The following is a 21,003-nucleotide window of genomic DNA, read 5'->3' on the forward strand; positions in this document are numbered from 1 at the left end:
TTTACACCAAATTTTGGATCTCCCCCTGAGGTACTTGCCATTAGCAGGTGGCTTTGTGCACAGTTTCATTTGAATGAAGCATCGCACATTGCTAGCAATTATTTCCCAAATCAGAATTTCTGTCAGCAAAAACACTGCTAGAAGCTAAAGTTCAATAACTAGCAGAGGAAAATGGGCCAGACCCTCCACCCCTTCTTTGCTACAAATTAAATCTGCTTTGCACCTGAAATGGCTAGTTGAGAATTCTGTCTGCTGTAGTGGCTCCTACAGCCCCACCTCCAGCACGGACGTCATGGACAGACAGAAGGGGGCATGAATGGACAGAATGGGGCAGGAATTGCTCTGGCAATTCCTGGCTGCTGGAACAACCCTTGGGGGGGGGCAGCATAATGTATTTCACGTGGGGGTGTCACTGGCACGGAATGGCTCCAGGATCGATGGAGCATGAAAGCTCTGGTCAGATATTTCCTTGTTCTCCATTAGGGTGAAATGCTAAATGTATTGCAATCCATCAGCAGTGTTGCTAAATGGAAATAAGTAAAAGGTGATTTGGGGGGCATAAACTGTTTGTTTAAGGGGTGCATTGTTCTGTGCTAAATCTCTTATCTGCATCCCCTTTGTATGTGTGGACAGAACCCAGGACATGCATGGAGCCCCAATGAGGCACCATGCAAGCAGGTCAGCTTGCATGAGTTGGGCCAAAGACTGTAAGATTTTTAGGGCAGATGCTGGTCTTCTTGCATGTCCGGATGGCACTTGGTACAATTTTGGCTGCTTTAGAAATAAGAATTGCTTTGCCATGGTCATCTCTCCTAGCACTAGGTCTTTACTGGTTGTTAAGTTCAGTTTTGGGATTTCTTACTTCATTCTCAAATCTGGATTTCTAAACTGTTGCCATAAATATGACCGGTTGCATTTTAACTGGGGTTTATATGGTGATGTGGCCTGCAGGATGGCACTATGGGCATACTATACATCTCCATGTTTATTAGGGAAGTGAGAACTTCTTTCTGCCTTCCCAGATGAATTTTTAGGGGTAGGGTCATCTTCAGACCACATTCCTTCTCTTTGCCTATGCGTGAGTCCAGTTCTTTAGTTCACAGCTCCTTTTAGAAGATTTCTCCAACTGCCTGTCCATGGCACAATATCAGGAGGCTAAGGTAAGCCCTTGAATATTAATTGCCAAGAACATGATTGAAATATATGAAGAGGATGCTGGGGGAAGTCACGGACTGCCTTGGGGAAGGAGAGACTGCCCAATGCCGTTTTCTGTGGCTGCTGGAAAGGAGATGCTTATGTGATGATCACCATCTTGTCTGATACTGAGAACTGAACTGGGCCCTCCAGCCCTAAAAGCATAAATTGCTACAGCTTGAGCTATCCAGCTTGGTTTTATGATGGTGCTATAACAAACTCTCACTCTTTTCGGCTCCGGCACAATGAGGGATTCATAACATGCACTGACCAGTGGGTTACATTTACCCATCAGATAGCGTATAGTCCCCATGATCTGTGACTCTTTGTGGTTCAGTAATAATAATACTCAGCTCTTATCTAGTGCTTTTCACTGGTAAATCTCCAAGCATTTTACAAAGGAGGTCATTAGCAATATACCTATTTTATAGATAGGGAAACTAAGGCACATGGAGAGTGAAGCCAAGACTAGAACTGGTTTTTTTTTGAGGTCCAGTCCAGTCCTCCAGTGTTGGGTCCTTTTGTATGCACCAAACCCAAGAGTTTGATCCTAGCCTCTATTATCTGGGTGTAAATCATGATGTGGCTTGGCAAATCATGCATTGTACACGTATGTACAAGCCCTGTAACCTCCTGGCTTGATCTGCAAAAGTGCTAAGCACCTACACCGCCCATTGACTTCAGTGAGCTCTGTTTGTGTTCTGCAGATCTGAAAAATCATGGCATGTTTCCAAGATGTACAAAGTTGTTCAGTATTAAATTGTAGAGCAGAAGGCATGTTGAGCTCCCTCTGCTGTGTGACAAGAGTTCTGCTGGAGTGGCATAGTTAAGGATAATGAAGAATTCACATATTACATCAACCACCAGCACAATCCATACCAGACAGTAAAGCACACATCTAGGGTTCCCCTAAAGTAAAAATACACGTTTTGCCAGTGGCTTCAACCGGAGCAGAGTAGGAGCCAGTCCATAATATAAGTATGTAATGTAGCCAACCTCATGTGTTCAAAATTTAAGTCAGGCTCCAAAAGATCATGAAATTTTAAAAACCTATAGATACAGTTGGGGGCTTTCTATTTGCCTTCTGATTTCTGAGCCAGCAGCCTGAATTCAGGTCACATTTTCATGCTTTTCTCTGCTACTATGAGGGCTAGAAACTTGCTTTTTCAACTGAAAGCTGAGATTCTCATGCAATCACAAGACCCCAGGAGCTGGGTGTGACAGATTTGGCAATTTCCTGCAGTTTCTAAGGCCAACCGTACTGAATGAAGTGTAAAGACCTTAGGAGTTCATTGTATTAGAAATGCAAAGGTGTGAATATTATTGGGGGATTGTATGTAACATCTCTGGGGGGGAGACATAACCATTGTGAAAACTGGGAAGTGTTATGAGCTTCAAAGGACTATTTGTCAAGCTTTTTGTAGGCATCGTAGAAAGGACACTTTTAGGGAGGGAGTTGAAGGAGGATAATGAGTTAAGTTTTGCAGATGTTTACATGGAGCTTCTCCACACGTCACCCTCCACCTCTCCCCACTGAGCTCCCCCCCAGCAACCTCACCTCTCCCCACAGAGCCCCCCCCAGCACCTCCCATCTCCCTCAACAGCAACCCCACCTCTCCCCACTGAGCTCCCCCACATAGGACCTCCAAGCTCCCCCCACAGCAACCCCCCTCTTCCCAATGAGCTCCCCCCATAGCACCTCCCAGCTCCCCCACAGCAACCCCACTGAACTCCACCACACAGCACCTCCCAGTCCCCAGCACCCCACCTCTCCACAATGAGCTCCCCAGCACCAACAGTATCTCCCCACAGCAAACCCCCTCCTCCCACTGAGCTCCCCACCACAGCACCTCCCAGCCCCCACCTCTCCCCACTGATCCTCCCACTGAACTCCACCACACAGCACCTCCCAGTCCCCAGCACCCCACCTCTCCACAATGAGCTCCCCCAGCAAACCCCCTGCCCCCACAACAGTATCTCTCCCCACAGCAAACCCCCTCCTCCCACTGAGCTCCCCACCTCTCCCCACTGAGCTCCCCCCGCTCGCTCGCCCCTGCCGGGCCACTTCCCCGGGGCAGCAGGAGGCTGCGGCGGGACCGGGCCGCTCCGTGCCCGGCCCCTGAGTTCCGGCAGCCGCAGCGGGGGAAGGTTTCTGGGGCCGGACTCATGGAAGCGGCGGCGGGGCTGGGAGTGCAGAGGCCGCGGGCCGGGGTGAGCGGGCTGGGCTCGGCCGGGGGGGAGCGGGCGGCGGAACCCCGAACTGCAGCGGTGGGGCGGAGAGCCCCGGGACCCGGCCCCTGGCGCCCGCGGGCCTGAGTGCGGGCCTCCGCCTGCCCCTACAGACCGGGCCCCGGACCCCGGGCCCTGGGTCCTGCCCAGGGACTTGGGATCCTGCCCCCTCAGTGCCCCACCGCCCCGACCCATTACCCCCTGGGGCTCCCTGGCCCCTCCAGTCCTGCCCCCCCCCGTGCCACCTGCCCCTAATCCCGCCCTGCACCCGTACTGAGACCCCTGAACTTCCCACAGCACCTCCCACTAACCAAGGCCCCCAAACCTGCCCCCCAGTGCTCCCTGATTCCTGAACCTGCCCCTCAGTGACCCCTGCCACCAAACTCAGTTTCCCCCACCTACTCCAAGACCTTCTCCAAACCTGTGCCCCCTACCACCAAACCGCCACTGAACCCTGCTCCCTCACACCAGCTCCCTAGGACCCCGAACCTTGTTTTCCCCTGCCCCCAAACTGCTCCCCCCACCAGCTCCAAGATTCCCCCAAACCTTCCCCTTCAGCCCCTGTGAGCTCCCTGGGACGCAAAATCCTGCCCCCCACTAGCCCTGAGATTCTCCCAAACTTGCCCCATCACCATCTCTCAGCTCTCACAGCCCGTGGGACCCTCGGTCATTCCCCTCACAGCCCTGGGACACCTCCAGAATCTGCCTGTCTTAGTCCCTGATCCCCTGCTGCTTCAGGATTCCTGAATCTTGTCCTCCTGTCCTGGGCTACTGCCAAAATCTACCTTCCCTAGGTTCCCTCAAATCCTGACTCCTCACCAAACCTGTCCTCTTCAGCCCTCCTTGCTCCCCCAACCACCTGAATCCTGTTTTGCCTCAGCCATCTCTACTATCCCAGCTCTGGGACTCCTTGAATCCTACCCCACACCTCAGTCCCAGAACCCTGAAATTCTGCCCTTCCTGCTGTCCCTGTCCTGCCTTCCCAAAGCTGTATCTCCCTTTCTAGCTAACCACCTTCCTCCTTGCGCACACACATTTATCTCCTTCAGAAAAGTCTAGATCCTTTCTTGCTATCCCCGTTCTAGGACCCTTTAAACACATAGCTCCAGGACATCACAAATCGTTACCCCACCAGTACCACCCATTGTCCCATTCCTGTTCTCAGCCTCAGCCCTATGCAACCCCCTCCCCCTTGTCTACACTGGAGTTATCTTGTCTGGAATAACTATTGCTAAATAACTCCATGTGTGAACACTCTTATTCTGGAATAGGAGTATCTTGTTCCAGTTTAGCTAAATCCTGTTTGACGCATGCTGATTTTGCGGTGTAGTTGGTTGTTTCCTTTGGAAGGAGAAATTGTTAATGTAGTCAGGTGCGTCTTTGATGCAATCCTGCTTACTTACAAGAATGTACACAATGTCCTGTTTCCCTGTACACAGAAGGACTCAAACAGCAGGAGACAGTTTCTTTGCTCACAGTTCCAAGCCTCTTACCAGCCATCGCTCTTCCCAAAAGCTCACAACAAGTGCATTTCTCTGGGATATCCTTGCTGCCTTCTCTGGGTGCTTCTGTGGTGTTTCTGCTGCTGCTTTGCCTCCTCCTCTCTCAGCTCTATCCAATAGTACTCAGCAGCCTGCTTTTATAAACCCCTTGGACCACATAGCCCCAGTTTGAATTAAAGCTAAATTGGTGAAGGCACTCTCGTTCCAGAATAAGTGTGTCCACACATGGAGTTATTCACAAATAGCCAATGCACTTTAAATTCACACCTTTAATCCAAATTAATTTTAAAATATGGGCAAGCCCTTATTCCTGACCTCTAGCTACCCCTCTTATCCCAGTTCTAACCCTCTGCATCCCCTCATATCCCAGTCTTGGGGCACTTTACAGTTTTAAGCATGTAAAAGTCCTAAGGTGTTGTCAGTGCTACAGCGTGACATGGCCACATACATGGCCATTCTGTAGGATTGGTTAGGGCATGTTTCTCTTTCAGTGCTCTGGGATAATCACTCTTTAGAGCTTTTTCCCCTTTGCAGTGAATCCCTCCTCTTGGTAACATAGAGAAAGGATCATCATGCCGACTGTGGTGGTGATGGATGTGTCGCTCTCCATGACCCGGCCTGTTTCTGTGGAGGGCTCTGAAGAGTATCAACGGAAACATCTGGCTGTCCATGGATTGACCATGTTGTTTGAGCACATGGCCACCAATTACAAACTTGAGTTTACAGCCTTGGTGGTCTTCTCATCGCTTTGGGAACTGATGGTTCCCTTTACAAGAGATTACAACACGCTTCAGGTACACCTTATAAAGAACATACTGGGCTCAGCAAGACAATTCTTCAAAACATTCTGTGTGTTTCGTAGCTGTAGTGAAACCTTAGGCTTCCTATCCAAGGATCTCATATCACTTTATGCACTGTTAATTAAGCCTCACAACAACCCTATGAAGTGAGTGTTATCCCTATTTTACAAATATGGAAACTGAGACAGGGGAAAATTGTGTTTTATGATCAGACTAGTCAGTGATAGCGCTGCCTGTAATGCCGTCTGAGCATCCAAACGTGTGCTGGGTAGTTTACAAAAACAAATAAAGAGACACTTCCTGTCCTGAAGAGCTTACAGTCTAAATTCAGATGTCACCCAACAAGGCAGGGCTAATGAAGGCAAAGGAGGGGATGAAGAGAAGTTGTTTGGAGGGTTCCAGTAATGAGCTCAGCGGGATGCTTGAGGAGGCATGTCCATACACTGATGGTTTTGTGACTTCCTTGTTTTGTGTGAGTTTTGACGTGCTCTCCAGAGGTGACACAGCATAAGGGAGCTCCAGGAAGGGTTTTGAATAAAGTGAACAGGTTTAGAGAAGGCGTTTTGTGCGGAAGCAGGAAGAGAGTGGGAAAAGTGACTAAGGATGCTTCAGGCCTGACATGATTGGCAGAGTGGAGGGAGGTGGGGAGAATATGGAAAGGAGATAAGATCTGAGAAGCAGCTTGGTCCTGAATGGTATGTGATATTGAAAGCCTTTGACTCTAATGGGAGTTGCGTGGACTTACCTGAGGGTGGAATTTGGCTCCAGGTTTGAAAATTACAGAAGCTTCTCAGTGCTTTAAAAGAGACTGGACAAGGCACTCCAAGTTTCATGTTGTTTGATTATGCTACATATGTGGTTTTTGGCACCTATTGGGAATCTGGGATTGCTCCCGCCCACATCGGAAGGCCCCTTCCCCCAACCTAAGGGGAGGAGCTATCAGACCCAGCTCTCATGTAAATACAGAGGACAACTAATGACAAACAGGGACAGGAGTGAGGGTCACAGGGTCATAAGCAGGGAGCTGGGAGTGCAGGGATGTTACATATATTGCTGAGAACAAATTCCCTTTGCTGTTTTCATTTTACTGTATGAATTCTCCCACATTCTCATTGCTGCTGTTTATTTTTTGAGGGGTGGCCTTGGGGAAATCTATCCAGGCCAAATGTCCAACCAAGTTGCTCTAGCTTGTACTTCTTTCTGTCTGTTTTTTGGAGCATCAGATACTTTATGTGGTGCTTTTCTGATCCTGTATAAAATTTTCCTTTTAGGGAGGAAGGATAGTTTTATGTTAAAGACTGGATATGAACGTAAGAGTCTTGGATTCTGTTACTTCCCCTGCCACTGACTTCCAGTATGGCAGGCTCTAAGGCAAGTGCTCTGTGGCTCAGTTTCCACATCTATAAACTGGGTAGAAAATTACTGACCCACTTCACAGGCATGTTGTGAGGCTATATTACTTAAGGTCATTGTGATACCAACAAATTGTACCTTTTAAAGCAGCAACTGTGTTCCCATTGACTTCATTGGGTGTATTTGTGTAATAAAGTACTACTCACTGTGAGTAAAGGAGCCATTAATGGTTGTAAAGCATTTAGAGGTATTTGGATGGAAGGTGCTATAGAAAGGCAAATGATTATTATTTCACATGTATTCCAGGGCAGGGGGAGGGAGGTTAAAATATCAGAACAATGGGAGTAGATATTTTGTTTTACTTGAGGGAATAGCGCAGTTTCAGGTTTTGACTGTACTGTTCTTAGTAGACCTGCAAAGGATTATTTTAAAAACAAGTTTGTACCCTTTGTGGACCAGAATTCCTTCCCTCTCAGCTTTTGCTTGCAGTTCATGAGGTCAGAATTTCACTTGTTCCCCAGTCAATATGTGGTTTTTCAGGCTTTAATTTCTAATATAAAGGAAATCAGAAAAATACTTAACAAAACTAATCAAACCTCAGTTTTTTCAGGCCTGCTTTCTATATCCTACAAAAGGGCATAAGCCCAATTTTTAAAAATCTTTGCAGATCATCCTTTGGAATATAATACTTCCCTAATAAAGACACAGTGGGAAGGGAAGGTATTTATGAATTACTTCCTGTTTTTTAATAAGCTGCATGTGCTCCCTGATAACAATTGTCCACTCAGGCAGGATAATGTGTAATTTTTCTTTCCAGGAAGCCCTAAGTAACATGGATGATTATGACAAAACGTGCTTAGAATCGGCACTGGTTGGGGTTTGTAATGTTGTGCAACAGGAATGGGGTGCTGCGATTCCCTGCCAGGTAATGATTGGTTGCTGCCTTTGACTGTTCTCAGAATCCAGCTTGCAGTATTTGCAGATTATCAGTTGAACATATTTGGTTGGCCACTATGGCAACAAAATGCTTCAACCCTTCCATAAAATAATCAGCAGCAACATTTGGGCTAATTTCTGCCATCTCTGGCCTAGCTGCAGTGTTGTGGTAGAGAGAAAAATGTTTGAGGACCCCTTTCAAGACTGATCCCATCCCCCTCCTGATGCACCTACATGTTACAGAATAGAACAGTTCCCTAGAACTCTTTGAGCACTTCTGGAAGGCTTGGTTTATGCTCCTGCCTGTATTCCCCAGCCCCAGGGAGCCATAGTCAGCAGGTAAGGTCATGGCCAAACACAGAGCACCTTCCCCCACCATGCACCTGCCAGTGTCTGGGCTCAGCAGCATCCCTTACTCTGAAGCAGTAGTAAGGACTGCTCTGAATGTGTTCTGTCTTTGATCCCCAAGCCCTGTCGTGCTCAACTAGAAGGACTCAGAACTTCCACTGGGCTGTTACAGCTTTGGGTCTGGTTTCCCCTCCCGTGCAGTGCTCCTTCGTGGGGAAAAACCCCTACATTTGCCCTCATTGTTGGGTGGGGTACAATTTGCATTTGCTGATTTTGCAGCTAGTTAATTAATAATATATGGAGATATACCTATCTCCTAGAACTGGAAGGGACCCCAAAAGGTCACTGAGTCCAGCCCTCTGCCTTCACTAGCAAGACCAAGTACTGATTTTGCCTCAGATCCCTAAGGATTGAACTCACAACCCTGAGTTTAGCAGGCCAGTGCTCAAACCACTGAGCATTGGATTGGGACCACCTGTCATAAAAGGAAAAACAGACATCAGAACCAAACAGTTAGAAACATGTAAAAATCAAGCATATATCAGATCTTCAGTAGGGTGCTCTCTTATTTCCACCATAGGCCATTTGTGCTAGCACATCAGGTTACTGGAGGATGAAAGGCCATGGGAAATGTGCAAACTCTTGTTACAGTAAGGCAGGTTATTTTCAAGCATGAGAGCAAACACAAGCACTAATGAGACTATGAAAGTGACAGGTGTGTTGAGGAAAAGGGAGGAATAAAAAGTGCATTCTCTCACCTGTTAAAACCTGGATTTTAAATCTGGATGAAAAGAATAAATGCTTAATTTCAGCTGGATTTGGTGTTTCTCACTTGCTAGCCAAAACTGGTGTGTTTTGGTGCACAGCAACACCACACAGCTGCAATGTTCCATCCCAGAAATGGCTGCATTTCAGTGGAGGGCAAACATGCAATGATTTTATTTAACCTCAGAGTGCAGTTTTTTTGTAAATAACTTTTGGGATTCATTTGGATGAAAAATATCACATTAGTGCCTTAGTGCTGCTGCTGAAAAACCAGAAAGGGTTGAGACATGCTGTAATAGTTAGCAAAGTACTGAGGGACTGACATACCTGACCAATATTTTCTGGTTTATGGCCCATATTGGCTTCAGTGGGAATTGGGTTGGCCCCTGAGTTCTGTAGAGTGATTATAATAACTTGTACTCTTCTAGTATCTTTCCTCTGAGGCTCTTGAGTTGCCCAGCCAGTTGAATGTCCTTGTGACAGCGTAGTTTCTACACTGAAAGGCTGTGTGGCTTTTTAAAACTGAAAAACATACTTTTAATTGTTACTCTGTGTTCATTAGTAGTAGGGTCTGATTATAGCTTATAAAAATAAATCGTAGTCATTATTTTCTTCATTCAATTTTAAAATATAGATATGTCTGTTTATTATGTAGCGCATCAAATTTGTAACGGTTAATTGCTTAAATACACAATTTACATGCAAACCTTACATGAGTAATCCTTATGTAATTAATTCATTGCGAGTCAGGACTGCTCGTGTGAGTAGGGATTTTCAGGACTAAGCCCTGTGGTCCCAGTGGGACTACTGACAGAAGTAAAGCTAAGCACAGCTGTAAGTGTTTGCAGGATTGGGGCAGATGAAGAAATGTGTTTAGGTGAAAATGCTAATGTATCCTTTTGTGTGTGTTTGTGTGTGCACTAGGTTGTTCTAGTAACTGACGGCTGTTTAGGGATTGGCAGAGGCTCTCTGCGGCACTCCTTAGCTACTTGCAACCAACGAAATGAAAGCAGCCGATTTCCACTGCCTTTCCCCTTCCCGTCCAAGTTATACATCATGTGCATGGCTAATCTAGACGAGGTGACTCCTTTAACAAATTCTTGCTGGTTTTGTTATACTGAGTGGTTATTGCATTTACAGAATCACATATTCTCCCCAAGATTTATTCTAACAATCTGGTGGTAAAGTGTTTGCTTTTAGTGATAATTGGGTCACGTTCACCTGCAGTATGTGTAAGTTAATTGAGAGATGTAGACAAACTAACCTAAGCCCTGGTATAGCCCTGCAGGTCAATGGAAGACTTCTACCATCGACCTCGCTGCCACCTTTGGAGGGGTGGATTAACTACAGTGACAGGAAAACCCCTTCCATTGATGTAGCATGTGTCTATGCAATGTCACTAGAGTGGCACAGCTATGCTGCTGTAGTATCTGTAGTGTAGACATAGCCTAAGTTATCCTCTGAGGAAAGGCACTATAGAAATAGAAAGTATTATGTTATCAAAGGCACTCATGCACTCTTGAAGACTGAGAACCTGTGAATTTATTTAGTTTAACAAAGAAAAGGTAAAGGGGTGATTTGATCACAGTTTATAAGAACCACGGGGGGGGGGGGACAAATATTTGATAATGGGCTCTTAAATCTAGCAGACAAAGGTCTAACATGATCCAACGGCTGGAAGTTGAGGCTAGACAAATTCAGACTGGAAATAAGGTGTACATTTTTAATAGCGTAATTAACCACTGGAACGATTTACCAAGGATTGTGGTGGATTTTCCATCAAGGGCAATTTTTACATCAAGATTTGATGTTTTTCTAAAAGATCTGCTCTAGAAATTATTTTGGGAAGTCCTATAGCTTGCGTTATACAGGAGGTCAGACTAGATGATCCCTTTTGGCTTTGGAATCTATTAATATAAGAGCTGAAAGCTAGGTCTGACTTGGTGAAACAATGTATTATGAACCCCAGTATGGGGACAAGCTTCTGGGCTAATAATAAATATTACATTAGGAGTAAACCTCTTTTTGGGAAGAAACATTGGCTTCCTTAAAAATTAGCAAGATAAGGTTGTCCTAATTTTTTTAAATTAACTTAGAGCTTGTCTACACTTGAACCACGACAGCGGTGCTGCTGCAGTGTAGACACTATCTGTGCTAATGGAAGAGGTTCTCCCATCAGCGTAGGTAATCCACCTCTCTTGAGAGGCAATAGCTAGGTTGACCAAACACTGCCTACATGGGGACTTAGTTGATTTAATGCCGCTCAGGGATGTGGATTTTTCATACCCCTGACCAAGTAGTTAAACCAACATAATTTTTTAGTGTAGATCAGGCTTCAGACTATTACTCTCATTTGCATATATTTCCTTAAAAATAATCTCCTGCGTCTTCTGTTCTTATGCTGTTTTTTTTCCCCAAAGGTATAATTTCTTTTTTTGTGTGTGTGCAGCTCCAGAGCTCAGATTCTTTAGATTGTCTGGAAAGACTTGTAGATTTAAATAACGGGGAAGGACAGATTTTTACCATCGATGGACCCCTTTGCTTGAAGAATGTACAGTCCATGTTTGGGTTAGTATTTTTGTAACTAACATGACTGTGAAATTAACGTATGTAAAGAAAACAAAGAAGCATAAGGCAAGAAATTTGATTTGTTTTGTTTTGATTCATAGGTTTCTTTTTCTTTCCTAGTCCAATATGTTAACTACTATTGATTAATCTTGGCCTTCATTGGTTAATGCTATTTGTTTTGTTCACTCTTTATAGATATTGATGCTACTGTTTTTAATTAGATATTTTCCTTTTGTCAGTGATTGGGCAACTTGAAATGTTGATTAGGTCATAGGCTTTTCAGGAACTGCTATTAATTTGCCATAAATGTCATAATGTATCACATATGCAGTATGTTGTAGCCATGTTGGTCCCGGGATATTAGAGAGACAAGGTGGGGGAGGTACTATCTAATATCTGATAAAAGATATTATCTCCCCCACCGTGTCTCTGTAATGTATTGTAGCATTTCGTAATTTGACAATGCTAGAACTACTGAGTTAACTCAAGTTTTTAAAAAAAAAATCCATTTTGGGAGCTCAGTATAATGCACTTAAACAAGCTTGCAAAACTTATTTTCAACTGATTTGTATTACTTTTTCCCTAATAATAAATGATCATGTTCTAGAAAACTAATAGACCTGGCTTATACACCATTCCATGCTGTTCTCAAATGTGGTCACTTAACATCTGATGTGCAAGTATTTCCCAGACCAGAACCTTTCATTATAGATGAGGAAATAGATCCCATCCCTAAAGCAATTAATACAGGTAACAAATGTTTGTTTGTTTTTTAAACCTGAGTTGTGTTAATTTTTTCTTTTTCTGTTGACATCCTCTACCCTGCATAGTGACTGTTCCCTCCTCTTTCTCTCTGGTGTGAAGAAAGTGGAATACCATCTCCAATAACATTGCAATGGCCAGCGACAGCTGCCATCAAAGGGTCAGAGTCTCACCCTGTTTTGGCCCCTGTACACCTGGCAGATGGGCCAGAGTGGCGTAGAAGGGTTTTAAAAACCCCAGCTGTGGCCAGCTGAGAATCTCCACAGTGCAGGAAGTGTGGAGGACAGCTGTGGGCTGTCTTCCACGGACTCCCTTGCAAGCCTGCTGTAGAGGGCAGGAGGGGCAGGTTGGGAGTAGGGCAGCAGTACATAATCCTGCTGAGATTCTGGCCCTATACAGCCTGATGTAATCTAGGCACCACTCAGAGCTATCTAAGTGAGGACTGGGAGGGTCCACAGGTGTCTTAAAGCCACCACAGCACCCTGGGCTGTGGGCTCTGGCTGTATCTCTTAGAGGTAGGCTGGCTGCTTCAGGATATGGAGACTTTCACTTCTAGGAGACTAATCTGAAATCAGTCCAGCTTGGAGGCGAGCAGAAGTCATTATCCTCTAATGCAGAGGTGGGCAAACTACGGCCCACGGGACTCTCCTGCCCGGCCCCTGAACTCCTACCCAGGGAGGCTAGCCCCCAGCTCCTCCCTTGCTGTTCCCCCTCCCCCGCAGCCTCAGCCCACCCTGCCGCCGGCGCAGTGCTCTGGGTGGCGGGGCTGCGAGCTCTTGCCAGGCAGCGCAGCTGCAAGCTGCTGCTTGACCCGGTGCTTTGTGCTGCGTGTTGGCGTGGCTGGCTCCAGCTGGGCGGTGTGGTAAGGGGGCAGGGAGCGAGGGGGTTGGATAGAGGGCAGGGGAGTTCAGGGTGGTGGTCAAGGGGCAAGGGTGTGGATAGGGGTCAGGGTGGTCAGAGGGCGGGGAACGGGGGGGATGAATGGGGGCAGAGGTCCCCAGGGGGCAGTCAGGAATGAGAGGAGAGGTTGGGTGGGGTGGTGGGGGGCAGTCAGGGGCAGGGGTTCCAGGGGCTGTCAGGGGACAGGAGTCCCAGGGGGCCGTCAGGGAGCGAGAAGCAGGGGGTTTGGATAGGGGGCTGGGGCCAGGCCACGCCTGTTTGGGGAGGCACAGCCTCCCCTAACCGGCCCTCCATATAATTTCGGAAACCTGATGTGTCCCTCAGGCTGAAAAGTTTGCCCACCCCTGCTCTAATGGCTGCTCAGTGGCAAATGAGCTGGTGATGTCAGGGCAGTTCTTACTAGACTTGCCTGCATCACAAACCCTCCCGCCTCCATCTCAGTTGGAACCAATTGGCACCTTTGTTGGCAGCCTCAGCAGAGAAACCAAGGGTTGAATTCTATAGAGTCTGAACTACCCTCCAAAGGCTGATATTGAGACATTGGAACATGGAGGAAGCTTGCATTGCCCTTACTTATGTCTTCATTCGCCAAGAGTTGTTAATTTGCCCCTCTCACCACCACTAAATTCATTGTAAAAACAATTGTGCAGAGTGTAACCTTCCTCATTCATCCCAGAGACCAAAGTTTCACCTGGGAAGAGGGGGTGCATTCTGTTGTGGAGGCATGCACACAATGCATAGAATACGCTCTGCAATATTTGTAAATATGACCTACCGAATGAAGGTTTACTTGTTATTAGTGCCTGATCTAAAGAATGTTGGAGTGCTATGCACTATGGAAATTGCAGGGCCCCTCACCTTCACTTAAATTTGCCCGACTGCCCCCCCCATGACAGAATTGCAACCCCGCATGCCAGCTTGCAATGCACTCACTTAAATCCAGTGGGCAGGGGCCCCCTGTGCAAGTGCACAGAGTGTACATTGATTAATCCAGGCCTGCTTATTATGCCAAAGTAAATTTCCCTCCTCAGCAGAGCACTTGGCCTTGTGTGCTTTTGTTTTTATGTTATTCTTTACAATTTGGCAGTAGAGTGCTATGGTAGGTTACTCTGTGAGGTAACTTGCCTTCCCGAACCTGCTCTGTGACATGTCTTAAACAATATGGATTCTTCATCAAAAAGTGTGTGGTTCTTTCCAAAAACTGATGGGTGCACCATTAAGGTTAAATTGTTCTAATAAATGAAGTAGGAACTCTGAAATTAATGCCATTCAAGTTTCCTTGATTTTTCAGCGGCAAGAGAAATCCATCTGGAGTGGGGAACACAGTAATAACACTTTTTATTTGGATCTATACTGAATTTGGATTAGTATACATCAAATTTTTAATTGAGTTAACTACCGGAAAACTGTGCAACTGAATGAAATCGGGGGCATGAAACTTATCCAAACAAGAGGACTTTTAACTGTATTTAACATATGTTGGTGGATCTCTGGTCATTTGAGATAAGGGCATTTGGTATAAATAAGATTCCATTCTACATCCATTAAAATACACCTTACAACATATTCAGTCAACCATTGAATGCCTTTGTGAGTTTAATTAAGCAATATATTACTTAGCTATGGAAAACATCAATGTTATTAGCCTTTGGGACAGATTCTTTGCAACAGACCAGAGGGCTGTCAGGTTCTCTGGTTCTTGGCCTTAGCACAAGATAGAATAGCCTAAGAGCTCCTCTAACTTGTGCCAGCTGGATATGGTCTCTGAAGGACCATGTGCAAGCTGGGCATAATCAGAGAGCATCATGATTTGGCCACTCCCCTTCTTTGCCCTCTGCACAGGAGCTCTGCCAACAGAGGTGTAGAAGGTGGCCATCCTGGCTTTATATCTGCTAGGGACTCTCCACACTGGGGCTATCCTGGGGTGGGGCATTTGTGCCACCTGAGCAGTGCAAAGGAGTGGATCAGGGCAGATACTCTGCCCTTTTGTTCTTAAAGATGACTGGTTATTTCTCTCCTATGGGCAAAGTGTTAGGTACCAATGAACAAAAGCATGTTGTGTAGCAGCATATTTCATAGATAACTTCCATTAGACACACCAGGTTCTGTCTGTTATAGCTGCTTTTCAACTGCCCATCTTAAAGTTACTCAGAAATATTTACTATACTATGGTGGCATCTGGAGGTCCCAATCAAGATTGGGGCACCATTGTGTGAAGTGCTGCAGTTATATATGGTCTATGCTTCAAAAAGCTCACAGTCTAAGGAAGAGTATTCCTATTTTGATGTTAAACTTAACATGAATGAATCCTCAGCTGTTTCCAGGGCTGACTTGTGACTGTTTGTTTCTTTGCAGATCTAGAAATAGTTGGTTTTATAGATATAGCTGATATTTCTAGCCCTCCTGTATTATCTAGACACTTGGTACTGCCTATTGCACTCAACAAAGGTGAGCCATTTTTGTTTCTAATAGTGAACATTGCACTGTTTGTAATTGACAAGGTTTTCCAAGGTTGCTGGTGGTAGATTAGAGCCAGACATTCCAAAGATCTCTTAAAGGATAAGTGCCATGCCATTTGGAGAACACTTTTTGATGAGCCCATTAAAATTGAAATCTTAAACACAAGCTCTTTGCCTTTTCTTAAAAAAAGGATTCTTAAAAGTGCATCAGTACATAAAACAGCACCGTTAATAAAAAGGACAGTGTCTCTTTAGTGACATCATAAATAGAACTTTCTGAACTTAGAGATAAAAATAATTCTAGCTCAGCAATCAAGCTGAATGTTTAATGCATCTTTTTATCTGCTTGTAATGATTGGGGGTTTTTTTAATGGTCTTCAGAACAGAGCTTGTCTGCAGTGTAGTTGTAACCATGTTGGTCCCAGGATACTAGAGAGACAAGGTAGTGAGGTAATGTTTTATTGAACCAACTTCTGTTGGTGAGAGAGACAAGCTTGTGTCCAATAAAAGGTATTCCCTCACCCACCTTGTGGGTGGGGTAATACAGAGGTTGGTATTTGTGCTTTGATTTATCCATTGTTATTCAGGAACACTAGCTACTGCTCCTCTCTGTTAACGTTTGTATCTGTGCCTAGGAGGCTGGTGTAAGTAGTAAGGAAGGTTGGGTAAATCTCAGGCTTTGCTTTGTCTGCACTTGCTGTGTGCTCGTGGTTACATTCAGAAGGGCCTCTACTGCCCTTTCAGTGTGGTTCCTAGTTATGCTTCCTTAAGTGGAGCAAAGAGGAAATATGATGAGGTTTCTCTTGGGAAAATTTGAAAGGACCAAATATGCAGTTAGTGGGTTTTGGCTCTGTGTATTCGCACTCTTTTGTGCCAAACCTTTCTTCCCTGTGGGAACCTCATGCTGATGGCTAAAGCACAGCTGTTTTTCAGCTCCTAAAACTCAGTAAGTTGCTCATGACAAAAAAGAATCATATGAAGGGAGAGGTTAAGGGTTCCCTTAAAAGGGGTCACTGGCAACCAGCAGTGTTGGAACCTTGTATGTTAGTCTGGTTTCCCAAAGGTGAAGTTTCACTTGAACTGAGGCCGGGGCAACTCTTTGGAAACTGAGTTTCGTGAGTAGGGCAGACATGGGGGGGTTCTCAAACTGAGGGGGTCGCAAGGTGGTTACATGAGGGTCGCGAGCTATCAGCTCTGTGGGGCTGACAGCCCCAAACCCCTGTTAAATTAAAATAAAATGCCCGTTTTTAATATATAAGGGAGAGGGTGGTCACACTCAGAGGCTCGCGGTGTGAAAGAGGTCACTGATACAAAAAGTTTGAAAACCACTGCAGTAGAACTATATGCCATGATGTGCCTCGTTAGCCATACCACCCACACGCCCAGGCATCTCACATGGCAGCTGTTCGTGCCACTGCTATGCTGGAGGCTTAATGCAAAGGATCAAGCTTGTCAGATAGGAGGCTGACATCCAGTAACCATAGCATTGAAATACCTCATGTTTTCAAAGTGCCAATGGCCTGGGAAGCTTTGGAGAATTGTAGCTTTCCTAAAGAGAGAAGGTGCTGCGTGTAAGGAAGGTTGCTCTGTTGAACTGCACTGTAGGGTGGTTTGCTTTGGGTTGATGAGGTGGCTGTTGCTGGGTGACTTGCCTGGTAGAGGTCGTAAGGTGTCGAGCATGATAGAAAACAAAGCAGCGCTAGTGAGTGTGAATCTCTCTCATTTTTTTTGTTTTGTTTTTTTGCACAGAAGGTGATGAGGTGGGTCCGGGGATCACTGATGACACTGAGGATGAGAATTCAGCTAATCAGATTGCTGGCAAAATACCCAACTTCTGTGTACTGCTGCATGGGAGCCTGAAAGTGGAAGGCATGGTGGCCATTGTTCAGTTAGGGTATGGAGGTGCATTTCTCTTGGAAAAGTCCCTTTTCATGGTGATGCTTTGGGACCAGTCATCTATGAAATACTTCACGCCAAGCTGTGAGCCCCAGGTGGCTTGACAAGAATGTTTAGTGTTACTGTGATTCTGCACTGGCAGTGTAAATAATTTACAAATAATGAAAGCCGGAGCCCCAAGGTAGCAAGGGTGGGAGGTGAATTTTAGGGGTGTGGAATGGATGGTTTTGACCTTAGCAGTCTGCTCTTTTCTGTAGGCCTGAATGGCATGGAATGTTGTACTCTCAAGCTGATAGTAAGAAGAAATCAAACCTCATGATGTCTCTCTTTGAACCTGGTCCTGAGCCCCTGCCTTGGCTAGGGAAAATGGCACAACTTGGGCCTATTTCAGGTAGTAACCAAGATTTTAAAGTCTCTCGTGCATTTGATGTTTTCTGTGTTAATGCCCTTGCCACATCTTATTCTTAAAAAGCTTTATTTTCTTTCAGATGCTAAAGAAAATCCTTATGGTGAAGATGACAATAAAAGCCCTTTCCCCTTACAGCCCAAAAACAAGCGCAGTTATGCGCAGAATGTCACTGTGTGGATCAAACCAAGCGGCCTCCAGGTAGCAACTCAGTACTTACTGAACTGTGCAAGAGCACCAAAGCTATCAATGCTTTGAAAGGGTCGTCTTACTCGGGCAGTAGAACGGTCTCTATATCTGTCACTTCCATCTAGTGTAATTTTTTTTTCTTTAATTCATATTAAAGCTTCCTGTTTGAAGTGTCATAATTAAAACACCTTGGCACATGCAATTTGTTTAATGAAAGCTTTGCCTGGTATCTGGTTTAGTGTAATAACCATTTGTATGTTAGTTTGTATGAGCTGCATAATCAGTGACTGATCACTGAACCTGCAGGAATGATCAAGTGATTATTTATCAGTATACGTGGGGGTTCTTTCCTGCAGCCTCCCGCAAAAGTTATGGTTTTTTTTTTTATTTTCTCCAGACAGATGTACAGAAGATCTTGAGAAATGCAAGAAAACTCCCTGAAAAAACTCAGACATTCTACAAAGTGAGTAGCATGTTATGGGTTTGCATGTAACGTGTGACTGTACTGATAGAAGTTTGATCTGTAGAGCGCGTTGACTGATGAGGTTAATAATTCTCTGCATGTTCTATCCAAAGAGCTTGTAGTGCTTTGCAAACGGTAATTCTCAACAGCCCTTGTGAGGGAGGTAGATACTTGACCGATTGTACAGATTGGTAAAGCTGTAACCTGGAATCCCCTGATCTAAGCTCCTCTGACAGGACAGTATATTGGGTTCAGTTGAGGGAGACCTAGGTCTGAGAGTGATCCCCTGTATCCCAGAGGTGATTGATTGTGATTCTACACTGGTGGTGTAAATAATGAAAGCCAGAGCCCCAAGGAAGCAAGGGTGGGAGGTGAATTTTAGTGGAGAGGAATGGGTGGTTTTGACCTTAGCATCTGCTAAGGTCTTTGTGATCCCATGTATCCCAGAGGTGGTGTACACATCTCCATGGGGAAGGGCAGATTGCCAGCTGGACTCTCGAATGAATTGGAGAGCGGCAGGTACTAGTACTGAGGGATCAAAGGGCATCACAGAAGGAAATGAGAGCTCAGGCAGAGAGCAGCCTATACTTGGGTAACAAAGTCAACTATCAGTGTGTGTTCCACCCATGGTGCAGAGGACAAGAAATCCAATAAGCCAGATACAGTTAGCTACATGATACCACTGTAAAACCAGACTACAACCATAATTCTTCCCTCAAGCCTAGCAGTGACGCAACCCCCCAGAGACCCCAACCAGGGTTCTGGTACGTGCTCCACAAACACATACAAGGCTATGGGCCCTGCCCTAAGAGTTTACAATCTAAGAAATCACATTCTATACATTCTGCTGGACAAATTGGCTGAAAGCGAGCGGATAACAAAGCGCACCCTTCTGCTAAGTGCAGGGCTGTCCACCAGAGCCCTGGAGCCAGGGGCGAGAGCTGCTGAGGCACGTGGGGAGGGTGTTGTGAGAAAGCTAACATGGTAGTGTGCTATATCTGCTGTCTCCAATCTGGCACCAGCGCTAGAATTCACTCTTATGCTGTGAGCACTTGGGAAGCTTGCCAGAACTGTGGCCTGAGGGCCCCTTCCCCCAAATTTGCAATGAATAAAATATCCTTTCAGAAGAATCAAGATTACTTTAAATGGGGCTTTTCTCCCTTCCAGGAACTCAACCGTTTACGCAAGGCAGCCTTGGCTTTTGGGTTTTTGGACCTTTTGAAAGGAGTGGCGGATATGCTGGAAAGGGAGTGTACGTTGCTGCCTGATACAGCTCATCCCGATGCAGCATTTCAGCTTACTCATGCTGCTCAGCAACTCAAAGCAGCAAGTAATGGGACCTCTGAATATGCCGCCTATGACCATAACATCACTCCACTGCAGACAGACTTCTCCAGTAGCGGCACTGAAAGAATATGAGATGCACTTTTTAGAACCTTCTCTACATTACTTTTAAGTCTCAAGTGGTCCAAATTTTCCTGTCATATTTGTTTTCTAGGACTGACTCAGATATTGTTTGAAGAACTTTATCAATGCAAACCGGTGCTCTAAAACAATCTAGTTTCTTAATCTGGGATTAATTCGTATAGCTCTTAGTGGATTTAGAGTTTTACCTGGAAATTGTATTTTTAAATGCCTCGTGAAATCTCACAACAAGAATGGAGGTTATATAGTATGATTATTAAGGTGTGTGAGAGGAGAGAGGAAAATGCTGGCATATGCAATGGACTGGTGCCAGTGGCTTAGAACTGTCCCTCTTCCCCCCTCCTGAGAACCAGTCATCAGGTAACCCCACACATAACCCGTAACTATTAGATTGGTGCACAAAAGCACTGTGTAAAACTTTTCTCAAGAGAAAGGCAGGTGTTATCTATTAGGGCCTGGCTTTCAAAAATGTCAGCTGTGCAGCTGCATGCCCTTGACTTCCCCAGTCAAAGACTGGGCATATGAATACTGCATGTGGTTAGATGTATAGTTGGCAATTTTTGCATGCTGTCAGTAATTGCATTCCTGACTTTAAAGATTTAAGCCCTGCCCTTCAAAATGTAAAGTTACTGAATTTTCAGGTATCTCATTTGCCTCAAGACATTCATATTTGAGATAGTAACTTACATTCTAGCAAGAGAAAAGTTCATTTTTTAACAAAATTGTAAGCTATCACATTAACAAATAAAGAGTAACTTTTTATGGAAGCTTTCAGTGGTTTTGGTTCCAGTTTCAAAAGAACGGACAT

General features: G+C 45.3%; 2 protein-coding genes across 4 annotated transcripts in view; one reads left to right on the top strand and one right to left on the bottom strand.

Annotated features, from left to right (window-relative positions):
- Nucleotides 1-5,018, bottom strand: part of SLC24A1 (solute carrier family 24 member 1) — a 25,819-nt gene extending 20,801 nt beyond the window's left edge. The window contains exon 1 of the mRNA XM_039492517.1: nt 4,827-5,018. The gene's annotated coding sequence lies outside the window, so the exon portion shown is untranslated. The remainder of the gene's footprint in view (nt 1-4,826) is intronic.
- INTS14 (integrator complex subunit 14) lies at nt 3,238-20,962 on the top strand. Of its 3 annotated transcripts, XM_039492518.1 has the most exons (12): nt 3,244-3,405; nt 5,460-5,719; nt 7,896-8,003; nt 10,052-10,207; nt 11,577-11,695; nt 12,303-12,445; nt 15,713-15,805; nt 17,566-17,710; nt 17,970-18,103; nt 18,201-18,319; nt 18,705-18,770; nt 19,938-20,962. In XM_039492518.1, exons 2-12 carry the CDS (start codon nt 5,498-5,500, stop codon nt 20,187-20,189), a joined length of 1,557 nt encoding a protein of 518 aa, XP_039348452.1. In that variant the 5' UTR covers nt 3,244-3,405; nt 5,460-5,497; the 3' UTR covers nt 20,190-20,962. The 3 variants fall into 3 exon arrangements, with proteins under 3 accessions (XP_039348453.1, XP_039348452.1, XP_039348454.1); XM_039492519.1 differs by lacking the exon at nt 7,896-8,003 and having other exon boundaries at nt 3,238-3,405; XM_039492520.1 differs by lacking the exons at nt 3,244-3,405; nt 5,460-5,719 and adding an exon at nt 7,761-7,798.
- Nucleotides 20,963-21,003: the final 41 nt, after the last annotated feature.

This window comes from Mauremys reevesii, linkage group 10 (assembly GCF_016161935.1).
Source record: "Mauremys reevesii isolate NIE-2019 linkage group 10, ASM1616193v1, whole genome shotgun sequence".
Classification (NCBI taxonomy): domain Eukaryota; kingdom Metazoa; phylum Chordata; order Testudines; family Geoemydidae; genus Mauremys; species Mauremys reevesii.

What these genes read in the sequence shown, in the direction of transcription:
- INTS14 (XM_039492518.1), top strand. Translation starts at nt 5,498, where the DNA reads ATGCCGACTGTGGTGGTGATGGATGTGTCGCTCTCCATGACCCGGCCT. An exon ending in GAGATTACAACACGCTTCAG is followed by an intron (nt 5,720 to 7,895) that starts GTACACCTTATA and finishes TTTTCTTTCCAG; the next exon opens with GAAGCCCTAAGTAACATGGA. An exon ending in ACAACTTGGGCCTATTTCAG is followed by an intron (nt 18,104 to 18,200) that starts GTAGTAACCAAG and finishes ATTTTCTTTCAG; the next exon opens with ATGCTAAAGAAAATCCTTAT.